Here is a 15305-nt window from a genome sequence, read left to right on the forward strand (position 1 = left end):
TCTTCTAGCTCTCACACAGCTCTCTTCTTTCATGAACCACCTGGGTTAGAATCTTGCTTAATCACAAGTTACTGACAAAAGCCCACACAGTTTGGTACAGTGATATTGACTACAGCCTCCTGCAGGTCAGGGAATGAAACCGTAGGGAAAACAGCAAACAGCTTTCTTTTGGGGGAATCACAATTAGAGAAAACTCTTTGACAACTTGGATTGAGCACCTGGCTTTTTGTGATTTCAGCAACTCAAGCATCCAAATCTCGTCAACCTCCTGGAAGTCTTCAGAAGGAAGCGGAGGCTCCACCTGGTGTTTGAATATTGTGACCACACAGTGCTCCATGAGCTGGACAGGTACCCAAGAGGGTGAGTGAGCAGTCCCTTACCAACAAAACAAAACAAAACGCACCAGGACTGGTGAGGGAAGAGTAGCAGCAACAACTCTTTTTAAGATTATATAAAGGAGCTGGGTGCAGTGGTACTCTCCTGTAATCCTAGCACTGGGGAGGCTAAGGCAGGAGGATCATGAGTTCGAGGCCACTCTGGGCTATGTAATGAGACCTTGTCTCAGAAAATAAAAGAAACAAAGAAGACTAGGTAATAATAAATAGTCCATGCTTATGTGACATGCTGAGTTGTTGGGTTGACAGCAGAGAAACTCCCCAAAGTGTTGTGAGAGGCTAGAAGTCATCCTTTTCATAAAGAAACCAGTAACAGCACTATAGATTGACCTTGATTTCTGAGACATAGTATCTCTGCAGAGAGCTCAGACTCTCAAAGAAAGGGAAGGATTTGTTCTGTGCTTACCTGGAGAAGTATAATGGCTTGCACTTTTAGTCCACTGGGCTTGGTGATGCACACTGTAATCCCAGCATTCAGGAAGCCGAGGCAGAAGGTCCAAGAATTCAAGGCCAGCCTTGGCTATGTAGTAAGACCCTGGGTCCAAAAATATAAGTTAAAAAAATGAAGAGTCCAAAGGCAAGCTCGTAGAAAATTTAGGGCTAAAACAATCATGGTTTATCATCTGAAATAGTCTGCTAGCTGATGTGCGGTGGTAGTGACACTTCTTTGGTTACAAGTGACAAAACCCAACTTAAAACAAACAGGTGAAAAGGAACGTGGTAGTGGCTATAATGGGGAAGGATGGGTCACTCTGGGGACATATCTCTCTCTAGCAACACCTTTTTGTGTATTAGGGAAAAAAGCTTGGTGAACAAACAGAGCCTTTGTCTGGAAAAAAAAAAAAAGGAAGGGAGGGAGGGAGGGAGGAAGGAAGTCCTCCTCCAGTTGAGGGGTTGAATTTTGTGTCAGGGTGAGCAGCATTCAGGCAGGATTTCAGTTCCCATCACTCCTCAGCTGGATGTTTTTATGCAGGGCACCATAGATAATCTCTCTCTCTCTCTCTCTCTCTCTCTCTCTCTCTCTCTCTCTCTCTCTCTCACACACACACACACACACACACACACACACACACACACACACAAACAAAACCTAAAAAACAGTACCACCAAAAACAAAACAAAAGGACTGGTGGAGTGGCTCAAGTGGTGGAGTGCCTACCTAGCAAGTGTGAGGCCCTGAGTTCAAACCCCAGTACTGCCAAAAAAACCACAAAACCCAAAAAAACAGTACCAACAAGAAAAAGACAGGACAAGAAGTGCTTAGAGGTTTGTTTGTTTGTTTGTTTTTAGGGAAGGTAGCTGGGTTTTGTTTGTTTGTTTTTGCAGTACTAGGGTCTGAACTCAGGGCCTCCTGCTTGCTAGGCAGGCACTCTGCCACTTGAGCCACTCCACCAGCCCTTTTTACTTTAGTTATTTTGGCGATAAGGTCTCACTTTTTGCCCAGGCCAGCCTGGACAGCGATCCTCCAATTTTACATTTCCTGTCATGGCTAGGAAATAGGTATGCCACCATGCCCATCTTTTTTCTGTTGAGATGAGGTCTTGTGAACTTTTTTGTCCCAACAGGCCTGAAACCATGCTCCTCCCTATCTCAGCCTCACACATAGGTTGAGTTGACAGGCATGTACCACCCCTCCTAGCTGTTGGTTAAGATGGGATCTCAGGTACTTTTTACCCGAGCTGTCCTGGAACTATGATCCTCCTGATTTCAGCTTCCCAAGTAGCTAGGATTACATGTGTGGGCCACTGGCCCCTGGCTAGAGGTGCTTAGCATTTTGAAGACAGTTTTTTTTTTAAAGATCACTGACTAAAATGTGTTATATGTGTTCCAGGAAATAGAAAATGCTTTCAAATGGGGTTGGTTAGAGAAGGGAAAGAAAATGCATGTGGGTGTGATTGATTGCAAGCAACCTTATTGCCAAAACAGAAATTGCATGGTGTATGAAACAGAAGATTTACTTGAGAAACACTATGACGTGAACAAAGATTTGTTCTTAACTGGGTCGTATCCATTTATTTTGAAGTCAGAGATTGTTTATTTTAAACATAAAAGTCCCCTACCCCGCCTTTTTTGTGCACTACTAGGGATCAAACCCAGGTCCTATGCATGCTAGGCAACCACTCTACCACTTGAGTTACACCCCCAGCCCTTTGGTTTTTATTTTGTTTATGTGACAGGGTCACTGCTATGTTTTCTCAGGCTGGCTCCCAAGTAGCTGGGATTATAGGCTTGCACCACATCCCGGGCTTGAAAGTCACTTCCTGTTATACTCAGTATTTGTCAATTCTCTAGCCTATTTTAAATGCAATTTCAGATTTTTATTTGTTATCATTAAAGAGTAAATATTATTAAACTGTGTCAACCAAAGATTTTGAAATTCATAGGAAAACATTTTGTTTTTAACTTAGAGATCTACTATATAAAAATAAAACCATATGAAGGTGAGTTAGCTTATCTGTGTGACCTTGGCCAAGTTGATGAAAGTGATGAGAGTTTAGGCCAAGGTCAAGTTTAAGGGACTTCCAGCTCCATAATGTGATAAGTTGGTGACCTACCTGAAAACTTTGATTATCCCTTAGTTTCATACCTGATGTGTTAGGTCAGTTCCAGTCACTCTTGGGTTAATGCATTTAGCCTAATATCTACTGTGACCACGTACAGCATCACTACAATGCAAAGTCAATCGTGCCATCCCCTGCATAAAATCTTTCAGTAGTTCCCTGGTTTTTACCTCGAGTGGTAAAAACCCTAGCATGGACACAGGGGCTCAGTCCATCATTCCAGTTCCCCCAGTTTGCCCTGCTAAACCTGAGCCCACCCTACCAAAGCAATTGTGGACTGGCTACTTGAGTACTTTTTACATTGTTATCTAGGGTGAGGGTACAGTACAGTGCTATAGCACTTACCTAGTGAGCTCAAGCCCCTGGGTTCAAGCCCCAGCTTTTAAATGGCTATACAGAATTCCATTGTATGGTACGCCATGGTTTCTTTATTAAAAGAAACCAATACTTCTATTGAAAGTATTTAGATTATTTCCTGTTTTCTCTATGACTAGCAATGCTCTAATGAACAACCACTTCTGTAACTGTTTCTGTGGGATAAATTACATATCCCAGAACATATTTTTACAGGAGCTTGGCCATCCCCTCACCCCTTCCCCATCTTACTGGTAGCCTTGTGTAGGAATGGAGTCATGGTAGGTGTTGATTGGTGATCAATGTCACAGTTACGAGGACAGCAGTGGAAAGGAAGGTCTCTATGACTGAGAATGCTGGTAAGACATGCATTTTTCTCCCCCATCTCTCCTGTCTCCTATTTCTGAAAAGTTTTTTTTTTTTTAAGTCAATCTGATCCTTTTACTTTAAAACAGCAGTTGTTTATGTGTCTCTGTTCTTTTCAGTTTTGTTATCAGGGCATTAGGGACCTGCTTCAAAAGATGGGGTATTTCTTCCCACCAGCAAGCAAGTAGTCCATTCTGCAGTGGACAAAAGTTGGGTGTCCCCTGATCCAATTCAGTTCAGACACTGTCTACCTGGAGAGCATCAGATCCCACAGGTTAATAACTCCCCCCAACACTTTGGATGCCAATAACAGTCCCAGGTTGTTCTCCCGTTGACTGGCTATAAAGCAGGGTTCTAAGACCCCATCCTTGGGCGCAATTAATTTGCTCCAGTAGCACATGGAACTCAGGGAAACACTTACATTTACTGACTTATTAGAACAGATATTACATAGGATACAGATGAAGAGATGCAGAGAGTAGAGTACAGAAGACAGAGGCATGGAGTTCCATGCTCTCTCTGGGAGCTCCACCCTCCGAGAGACTGTCTGTGTTCAGTTATCCAGAAATACTCCAAATCCTGTCATTTTGGGTTCCATGGAGACTTCATTGCCTAGGCATGATTGCTAAGAGACTAAATGGGGGGGTCCCAGAAGGCCTGTCTGTTGAGATTCTTCTTGGCCTCTCTGTGCAGCGTTCCTTCCTCCAGGGCATGGGGTAGGATCCCTCCAGAATGAGGAGGGTCTAATGATTATCAGATAAATGTAGGACAGAGAATATTTTTACATCCAGCTCTAAGATAGAAAGGTGGGAAAAGATAAGAGTTTTAATAACCTGCCTTGGGGAGGAAGTTATGAGCTAGGAACTTTGGGCAAAAACTTATATATATGCATATGAATCAGATTTTTCATCACTGTGACAAATACCTGAGAGAAGCAGTTTAAAGGAGAAAGGATTTATTTGGGCTCATGGTTTCAGAGGTTTCAGTCCATGATTGGCTGACTCCATAGCTTGCGACCTGAGGCAAGACAGAACATCGTGATGGGGAGGCTGTGATGGACAGAGCTGCTCACCTCATGGCAGCCAGGAAGCAGAGAGGATTAACAGGAAGCAGCCAGAGCCAAGATATACCCTTCAAAGGCATGTCTGCAGTGGCACTTCCTCCAGCGAGGCCCCCTTCCATAGTTCCACTATCTCTCGATAGTCTTCAGGTTTTAAATCCACTGATGGATTAAGCCATTGATTAGGTCAGAGCCTTCATGAGCTAATCCTCTCTGAAAATATCCTCACAGACACATCCAGAAGTGTGCTTTACTAATCTCCTAGGTGTCTCTCAGTCTAATCAAGTTGATAATCAAGATTAACTATCACAACACACACACACACACACACAAATACGCATGCATGTACGCTTATCTCACAGAAATCAACACATCAGGGCAGAGTTATGCAAAACAACCTTCAATAAGTAGAATGATTGCTGGGCTTGTTAGATTTGCCTGATTGAAGATGTTTTATCTAATGACAAGACCGTTCCCAATATGAGGATGGACTTGACTAAGCTATCTGAGAATAATGACAAAACCAGTCAAATCGCTGGTGTTCCCTCATCCTAATTCTTGGTTTATCACATGGATTACAACTTGACTTTCTTTACCAAATTACCTACAAACACACCATAAAATGGCACCCAAGAAGTGAACAGGAATGAATGAGTTGGCACTCAGTCAAGTTAATTTGTTTAATGTTCACCTGCTGCTGTGAGATGAATACCGTGTTGTTGTGGTGACCAAATGCAGTGTCGTCTGCAAGCCTGGAGACCACAGCAGAGGTAGCCAGCCTTCCGGCTGTGTTTTGTGATGATTTCTATTCTATAAAATCCTTTCATATGTGTTTTTAAATATGCTGAAATACAACCTTTAGATGTATTATTAGCGACTATGAGATATTATAGTAAGTTACACCATATCTAACCACACCTTCGTTATTGAATATGGAGGTTGTTTTCAGTGTGCAGTCTGTTCAATGATTCTCCTATAAAATTTCCCTACAAATAGAGAAATTCTCAAAATGTGACTCTCACGTTGTTAGGTTTTGCCAAACTGGATGAATTTGCCTACTACCTGTGATGCAGATTCATATACATTTTTCCTTATAGTCATACTATCTTGGGTTCTATTATTAAAAAAAAAAAACTGCAGTTCTGGTGTTTGAACTTAGTGCCTCGCTTTTGCTAGGCAAGAGCTCTATCACTTGAGTCACATCCCCAGCCCCTTGTTGCTTTATTTATTTTTCATATAGGGTCACATCCTTCTTTCTATGCCTCCCAAGTAGTTGGGATTACAGGCATGAACTGCCATGTTGGACCTACTCTTCCTATTTTGTTTTTGGGATCTGAACTCAGGACCTCATGCTTGGTAGGCAGGTGTTCTACCACTTGAGTCACTCTGCCAACCCTTGACTTTCTGTTTTGATAGATGAAGGTTTAGTTCTCTTCAACTATTATTTCCTTTTTCCCCACCCTAATCCTTCAATAGTTAATTATTATTTCAGTGTCCACTATTCCCATTATTATGGCTGTGTAAATATTACTTACAGCTAAGCATTGTACCATATTGTGGCTTCTTTTTGGACTTTTAAAAAAATTAACATTTACTTTAGTTTCAGATGTGCTTAACTCTATTGGTAATATCCCTAGTTTTTTGTTTGTCTGTTTTGGTGGCTGTGGGGTTTGGATTCAGAGTCTCATGATTGCTAAGCAGGCATCTTACTCCCTGAGCCACTCTGCTGGCCCCTACTTTTTTTTTTTTTTTAAACAGCCTCTCAATACACTTTTCCATAGGATAATTGCATCAGGTGACCTATTAGTTTCATTTTTTCCCTGGCAACACCCTACCATTGGGCTCTTCTCCTTCTGTCTGGCTTGTACTCAAGACCTGCTATCCAACTGTCTTCCTGGGACTTCTCTTTGCTATCATCCTTGGAATTCCCTCTGCATTTCTCTATGGTTGGATTCATTAGTTCCTGGGTGTCTTGTCTTCCTTTTTTCTGGGTTCACTCAATTTTTTTTTTCAAACACATCTGTTTTGGGGTTGGTGGAGTGGATCAAGTGGTAGAGTGCCTGCCTGGCAAGTGTGAGGCCCTGAGTTCAAACCCCAGTGCTCCCAAAAAACCCCCCAAAACAAACCACACCTGTTTCTAATTTGTTAAAAACATGGTATAATCACATAGAAATCTAGACTATAATACATGGTGAATTTTTTGATCACCCAATGTGGTCAAAAAAGAATAAGTAAAAATATCAAAAGAAGTTTCAAAAGCAAAAAAAAAAAAAAATTAGATTCCATGCACATTCCGCAGCTCAGTTGACGCAGAAAGGCTCAGCCACTCATTATCATCAGTTGTGTTCAAATCCTTGCGTGACCTGCTGAGTATTTCCTTGCCCTTAATTTCCTGGTATTCTGCCTCCTAAAACATAAAGGATGCCCAAAACGCAAGGAAAATGTGAATGTGCTTGACTGAAGTGGTCAAGTGAAAACGGGAGACGTTTGAAAGGTGGCCTGTCTTCAGTGGGAAAGATGAGGGAATGAAGCATCCCCAGCACGCGCTGAGCGCGGAGATGCTGCGCATGCGCGGTTTTCCTCAGTGGGCCTCGGGAAACCTCAGACCCGCGGGTACCAAGGCTCTCCAGCACAGACGTTTCTAATGTGCACCTTCCCACCCTCAAGCCTCCTTGAAGTCAAGCAGTTGGGAGCCCTTTTTGTCCCTGGAGTAAACAAAATTCTCAAAGCAAGTAGAAAGAACACAGTGGGTCCTGTTGACGGGGGACTCAGCGCCTCTTCCACATCTTCCCACTGGTAGAGGGATTGCCTTCCACCCTCCCTGGCAGGAGGACCTCTACAGAGCTGGGCAATAGCCCAGTGGGCTCCTAAGGGACAATTATAGTTTTCAGTAAGGCAACTGAACTGATGGCCTCAAGGAAGACCACCTGACTACCCACTGAAGGAAGGCAAGCCTTCCCAAGCCTCTTCTATCTTGGTTTGGGACAGAAAACAAAGGGAATGTCCTTGCTTGATTTCTCATACCTTGCCTAGACCTCTATGCCTATGTCTGGAAAGCTGACTTCTTCAGGAGTACAAATCCTGCCAAACCTGTCCCATCTGGCTGGGAGTCCAAGAGGCACAGTGCAAATTGCCAGCTTCTTCTGAGCTCTGTTTACAAGGAAGAGGACCTGGGGATATGTCTTGCCTAGAGTTCAGTAGCCTAATCTTAAGGTGGAAGACAACCAGACCCAGGAGAAAGCCCATCTTCCCCCAGGCTATTTCACACTTGCAAAGCAGGCACTCTACCCTTTGAGCCACTCCTCCAGTCCATTTTGCTCTGGTTATTTTGGAGATGGGATCTTGCAAACTGTTTGCCTTGGCTGGCTTCCAGCTTCAATCCTCCTGATCTCAGCCTCCCAAGCAGCTAGGATTACAGGCATGAGTCACCTGCACATGGCCCACTGGAGAAATGGACTCCTTCCCTTCATCACTGTTCCTGAACTTCTGCTCTCTGTGCCAGAGCATAGCAAGACCACCATTTTGGAAACCAACACTGTAGACTGAAGTGAGTTCCTTAGCTTCATCAGCATAGGCTACAGCTTTGAGAACATCTGCCTTAGTCTGAAAGGTCTAGCCAGTCCCCCAGAGTTTTTCAAAACTTTTAAGTTTGTTTGTTATGTAGTTCCATATTTGTTTCAGATGGTATAAGGCAGAGGTCATGATGATGGCAGCCTTCAATGTGCGTGGCTCTTGAGTCACTCGGTTCCAATCAGGACTGGTTGTTTTCCATGCCTGGAGTGCAGTTGGCTTGCCGTCTCCTTCACCATCCTCCCGTGGACCCCTGCTTCCCTCTGTGTTGGGGCTCCACTTCCCTCAGTCTGATAAAATCTTTCAATTGGCTACTTCTTTCTGGTGGGTTGCATCCTCCAGGGGGCTTCCTGAGAGCGAGTATATGAGAGGTACAGGAGACAAGTCTTGCCCTTGCTTGCTTTAGAAGTCTTTATTCTCACATTGGGCTCATAGTTTGTGTATAGATTACCGTTGGTTGGTTGGAAAACTCCTTCAAATTTTTGAAGGCATTGTTTTAGTGCCTTCTATCTTCTGCACTGTTAAGAAGTCTGATGCCATTCTATTTTCGGCTCCTTTATAAAGTCCTGTTCCCTTTTTTATTTCCAGAAGTTCAGAGAATCTTCTCTTTGTTCTGATGGTTTCAGATTATAAAAATCATGGGCTTTGATTTTCATTCAGCATGCTCTTCCTTCCTGAGGAAAAAAAAATTTCATTATTGATTTCCTATCCTTTGGTTTCTTTATTTTTTGGACCTTCTATTATTTGGCTGTTGGACTCTTGGGCTAGTTCTCTGTACCCTATTCTTTAATGATTTTTAAAAAATGTTTCTTTGTTTTGGTCTCTGGTTTTCTTAGCTTTTTTTTTTTTTTGAGGTACTGAAGTTTGAATTCAAGCACTTTACCACTTGAGCCACGCCCCCAGCTTTTTTCTTTTCTTCTCCCACCCCCTTTGTTTTTTTGAGACAGAGTCTCACTAGGTAGCCCAGGCTGTCCTCAAACCTATGATCCTCCTGCCTCTGCCTCTGCTGGGTTACAGACTTGCACAGCATGAATTTCTTCTTGGAGGTTTTTCTTGGACATGTGATTTTTGGTTGTATGCTCATGTTTCAGAGTAAAGAATTCTTGGAAGCTCTGAGTTTCACTGTGGAGTTAGTTATCTAACTGGGCTATTTGCTAGGTACCCTAATATCAGAATCTTCAGATCTTTGGTCTTGAGTTTCCCCCCTAAAATGTCCTCCAATATTTTGCCTAGAGAGTGACTGGAGAGCGACTGACTGCCAGCTTTCTCTCAGCCTAGTGAGGAAGGAGGGCTGGGGAATCTCAGCTGTGTACTCAGCTATGGATCAGGACAGTATGTACACAGTATGCACTTAGTTGGTATGAGTACAATCGTGTGATCACGTTTTCAGTCCACTATCTCCACTCTGACAAACATCCTCTATTTCATCCCCTCCAGAAAATAAACTCCAGCCTTCCAGCAAGCAGGGGAAAGAGTGGTACGTATTGGCGTAGAGTAGGGGAAGAGGTCTAAGGATTCACTGTTCCTAAGTGAATTTTCCACACTCCTCCTTCGTCTCCAGCTCCATAGAGATCTTGTCTGCTTGTGCCTGAGCCTCTTGAGGATCCTTTGGGGGTGAGGAGGCAGGTAAAGTGATCAGTTCTCCACTTTCCTTCTCCTGGTTTAGATTCCAGCTTTTTAGAATCTGTTAAGTCACTTAACCATTCAATTGCTTTCTGGAATCCAAATGTGTTGCCATTATCTCTTCTATTCTCTTTGACCATGTGGGTTTTTGTCTTTGGGAAAAATATCTTTGATGTATTCTAGTCAGGTTTGGGAAGGGAATGAAACTAGGCAGGCTTGTTCAATCTTTGGAGCACTTTCTTCAGCTGGGTTCTGTGGTCATGTGCTCTCCTGTGTGATATCTTAGTTCTCTCTGTGCTCAACTCAGTCTTCTTCCTGAAGACTCCTCTTTCTGACCTCTGAACATTGAACAGCCCAGAACTACTTGTGAACTCCACTTCATCCTCTGCATCCACTTCTTAATCTAATCTGGATACTACCGATATGCTTCTCAAATTTGTATTTCCAGCCTGGCCTTCCTTCTGAAGTCAGAACTCCTGCTCAGTCTTCCCGTGGACATCCAGAAGGCGCAGATTCTTCTTTCTCCCATCCAATCCCTCAGAAATCATGAAGGCTCTTTTTAAAAAATACAGCCCAAATATAGCCTTTCTCCTTCTCCCTCTCCCTGTTTCTCTTTCTCTCTTCCATGTGTGTGTATAAGCACGTATATACACACATATATCTATAAATACATACCTATCTCCAAATCCCAGCCCAACACCTCCAGATATTCTATTTCTCTCCCTCTCTATGTAAATCTCTTCTCCCGCAGTGACTCCAGTTAACATCTAAGAGTATGGGCAGCTAAATGGGATCTTAAAATCTGAGGCTCCTGTGTTCCAGAGAAGATAATGAGTAAAAAGGAGTGATGAGAGTAGCCAGCCCAAGGCAACACTGCAGCTTCAACAGGGTTTCTACATTTGAGAATTGCGTAATAACGTGCTCAGCTTTAGGGCAACATTAATAGTGATTTACTATTATAATTCACTTTTAATGTTCCTTAAAATGTGTTCTATTTTTTCGGAACAAAATGTGGAGGCTGGAGGAAACTTAGTTGCATTTTTCTAGGCCTTCCTTCCTGACAGGTGAGTTTTTCTAGTACTGGTGCCTACGTGCCTCTAGAAGGAGGAAGAGGATTTGAAGAGTAGCTCCTTCAGTCCAGGGACATAGTCCTGATCCAGAAATATCCTGGCCATTCTTCCTGGAGGTGGCCTTTCCATTTCCTCCTGGTGTCCCACTCTCTGTTTAAGCATCCTCTGATCTGCTTGAAAGGATTTCCTGACCATCTGGCTTGTGACAACAGTGGCCTTGTGGCCTCTCCCAGGGGCTAGAAGTGAATTTTTGTGGTCACCTTTAGCACAACTACTCAGAAGTTCCTCCCTGGTCTACTTATTAGTTTTGACTGAGGTCCACAGCAACAAAGTTCAATGTTTAATTCATTAAAAACAATAAATCCAAATGGGGGTGGGGTGTCTGAAAATAAATGCATTCTCTCTGTAGTCCATTTCACTCATTACCCCATATTTTTAAAAAAATGCTCCCCAGTGAGGTGTTTTTTTCTAATTCACACAGAGCACTTGCTGGGGCTTCTGGTTGTCCTGGTTCAACCAGCATATAGTCAGGAAAGAAAGTTGGGAACAGTAGACCACAGGCAGATGCTTCAAGGCCATCAGTTTGGGACAACTTGAAAAAATAAGTAGCATTTTTTGTGATGTATATTAGTTTTATACCAACAAAAAATGCCTTATACAAATGGAACTCAGGTTTCCAGGCAAATTCCCCAGTGGTATTGAATACTTGGTGGAGTCCCTGTGGTTTGTCCTGGTCCCTCCATGTAGAAGGAGAGGTTCACATTTTTGTTAACTTACTCTCCTTAGAATTCAACTGAGTTCTGGTCACACTTTGGACCAGTGGAATGACTCTTTGTTTCCCCTAGGATTTTTTAATACTGAAGCCTGTCTTGGTTTACTTTTTCTTTTCCTGGGCTGAATTCCATAACTATCCTAAAAATGTGTTTGTGTCGCTTCTTTATTTTTACTAGGGTACCAGAACATCTCGTGAAGAGTATAACTTGGCAGACACTGCAAGCTGTAAATTTTTGCCATAAACACAATGTAAGTTTCACAATCTTCCTTGAAAAATCTAAGACCGTTCTTAAGTTGTATACTTTCTTAGGTATAATTTTGCACCCAAACTTTCACAAGCCCACTTGGGATAAGAGGCTTAAAAAGACCAAACTAGCTATTCCTTTTTGCCCAGGTTTTATAAAACATGTATTTTGTAAATGATTTTAAGAAACTAGTCATATATTTAGGAACTTCTCAAATGTAAGGTAGAAAGAACCTCCTTTACTGGGAGTCTAGATTAAACTGGGATCCCCAAAAGGAAATTGGCAGGGGGATTCCAGATGCCTCATGCCTGGTTACTTGCAGTAGTTGAAGTCCAAGCCCAGTGAGGAGTGCTAGTGCCTGCTTCGGTGAGATGAGTGCTGAGTCTGACTGAAGCAGCCCAGTGCAAGCCCCTGGTTCTCATGGCCACAGCTGAGTTGGTGGGAGGCACAGTGGACTGTTGCCCAGGTGGCATGACTTTACATGTGCCATTCCCTCCAACACAGTATTGTCCTGTCCTCACTCATAGAAACCAGATTTCTGGCTGGGGTGTAAGTCAGTGGTAGTGAGCCCTACCTAGCAGGCACAAGGTCCTGGGTTTGATCCCCAGTGCTTGGGGAAAAAAAAAAAAAAAAAGGAAGGAAGGAAGGAAGGAAGGGAGGGAGGAAAGAAGGGAAGAGGAAAAGAAAGAATCCCCTGTACAACTAACATATGCTAATAAATAAAAAGAAAAGAAAGAAACAAAGAAGGAAAGAAAAGCACAAGATTCCAATCCCCAGCTCCAAAACCCAAACCAAAAAATCCAGATTCCAATCTTGAAACTTCATTTTGGCCCTAAGTGGAATTTGACTGCAATCTGTCATCCCATCAACTGCCAGTGTCAATTGAGCCTATAGGGCTAAGTCACCTTCTTTGTCTGTCCCAAATTACTTTTTTCTGAAACTGCATTCCCAGAAAAAGTGCTAGGACCTCTCCCTACTGAGCCTCCATTAGTTGAAGGCTAGACTCCTTGTCTGGGCTGGGAGTGGAGCTCAGAGGTGGAGCACATACCTGGTATGCATGAGACTTTGGGTTTTGTCCCTGACACTGAAAATAAAAAATTGTACAGCATGAGTCACGAACATTTTATATTGCTAGTCACTGTGAGCAATGGTTAGCACTCTCCTGTTTTAGGATGAGGGGAGAAGGAGAGGGAGGGAGGGAGAGAAAGAGGGAGGAAGGAAGAGAGAGAGAGACAGAGAGACAGAGAGATATGAGGGCCTGGTGGGGAAGATCTGAGGAACTGAAGACAAATACAGTGCATACCACAGCTCCCTGGAGAGCCTCAGATTCTGTTTGGCTCCATGTGCAGGTGGGGGAGGGTACAGAGACTTGTAAAGAATTCCCAGACCAGAATGGGAGCACATTCTTGCTTGCAAGTCCTTCTGACCATATGTCATGATATTCATGGATGTACCCATTTATAGCACTATGGTGAAGCCAGTGGTGACAGAGTGGAGATCTCAGAGCCATTTCATTACTGAGGACCAGATAGATTGCAATAAAATAATTCAAAAGTTGCTTTCCCCCCCCCCCCCGCCAATTTTCCAGAATAATAAATACCCTAGGGAAATAATGCTGCTGATCTCTTGCCCTGAAAGTACTCTGGAGTGAGAACTGGTTGGGCCCAAGAGGAACCCTTGTCCCCTCTCCAAATTCTAGAAAGTCAAGAATAACCCAGGGTTTGAGGCTGCAGGCCAAAGGGGTCTCAAGTTACATAAAAATCCAACATTCCCCTGCTTAGAGAAAACCCTTGGGAGAAGGGACCACCATTAGGAACACTGAACAGTATTTTGACCCCACTGGGGTTTTGAATGCAATTGTTCAGTTGTTGATTTGGTTTTTTGCCAAGAACATTGTCATTTAATTAAAAAGTCATGTGAAGAGTCTCGAGCGTTCTTCTGTCTAATTTCACCCTGTTGAGGAATGTAGGCTGTGGTCTGGAAACCAGGTGATTTGAGTCAATTATGGAGAAGGCCACATCCCCGGGGGTGGTTATGACTCCTAGAGCACTCGATGTGTTGTGGGACAGAGCTGACATCTAGCGACTCCCTCCAGAGGGAGAGGCTGCTCCAGGCTTCTGTTTATCTTGTCAGGACAAATGTCAGCAGGGAGGGAGATCTCTTGGCAAGCTCCTGCTTCCCGCCCTCCTCTTCCAGCTTATCTCAGCAGGCCCAGGGCTTGTCCTGTTTACCAGGGAGGCCGGCTGCATTCTGTTCTCAGCTCAGCAACTCAGCTGTGAATTCTGCTTATGCTCCAACTCCTGCAGCCTCACTCAGAGTATTTTACCATTTTCCCTTTCACCTAGAGTTGCCAGATTACATTTGACTCCTGGTTCAATTTGAAGTTCAGATAAACAAGCATAATTTTTTAGTACAGATATGTTCCAAATACTGCATGAGACATACTTAAAAACTATTTGTTGAGGCTGGGAGTATAGCTCAGGGATAGAATGCTTGCCTGGCATGCACAGAGCCCTGGGTTTGATCCCCAGCACCAAAAAAAAAAAAAAAAGAAAGAAAAAAATTGTTTATCTAAAGTTCAAATTTAACCAGGTGTCTTACATTTTTATTTGTTAAATCTGAGTCCCCTATTTTCATTTTTCCTGTCATCTTGGTCCTTTTGGGCCCTTCAGGCATTTGGGGGTGATTCAGGATTTAGGTATGGAACTAGATTTATTTTAGGCTGATAGTTTTTTGCTTTTATCCAATAAGAGGTTCAAATGATTATTCAATTATGCAATATTTGCTATGTGATTTTTATTCCTGTGCTTTATGCTACATAAAATTAAAAAAATGATTTTGTTTCGATTTTGTAACTAGTGCATACATAGAGATGTGAAGCCAGAAAATATCCTCATCTCAAAACACTCAGTGATTAAGCTTTGCGACTTCGGATTTGCTCGGCTTTTGAGTGAGTACTGAAGTTTTCTTAAGTGTAAAAAAAGGGCAACAGTCTTGATACGACAGAGGATTTTGATGAAAGAGAAAGCTTGTTCTTGTGTTCTTAGATGTAGGGCAGAAGCTTGCTATAAATTATAGTCCATAATTACAGAATTCTGTAATGTAATTATAATTTGAAAATGTATAAACACAGTGGTTTAGATATGTATGCTATGTATAAATTATACCACAGTAAGGTGGTTATTAAAAAGCATGCTACCTCTTGGTATTTTCCCATTTTTGCTAAAATAATACTTTTCAGATGTGCTATTTCAGAAGCACGGTTTTAAACCTTGACCACAAATTAG

General features: G+C 42.8%; 1 protein-coding gene across 5 annotated transcripts in view; it reads left to right on the forward strand.

Annotated features, from left to right (window-relative positions):
- The window catches only part of Cdkl1 (cyclin dependent kinase like 1), a 51928-nt gene that overhangs the window by 24593 nt on the left and 12030 nt on the right, over positions 1 to 15305 (forward strand). For all 5 annotated transcript variants that reach the window (XM_020165022.2, XM_020165021.2, XM_074068013.1 and 2 more), the window contains 3 exons: positions 239 to 360; positions 11950 to 12022; positions 14878 to 14968. In XM_020165022.2, coding sequence (XP_020020611.1) covers positions 239 to 360; positions 11950 to 12022; positions 14878 to 14968 — 286 coding nt within the window. The remainder of the gene's footprint in view (positions 1 to 238; positions 361 to 11949; positions 12023 to 14877; positions 14969 to 15305) is intronic.

This window comes from Castor canadensis, chromosome 3 (assembly GCF_047511655.1).
Source record: "Castor canadensis chromosome 3, mCasCan1.hap1v2, whole genome shotgun sequence".
Classification (NCBI taxonomy): domain Eukaryota; kingdom Metazoa; phylum Chordata; class Mammalia; order Rodentia; family Castoridae; genus Castor; species Castor canadensis.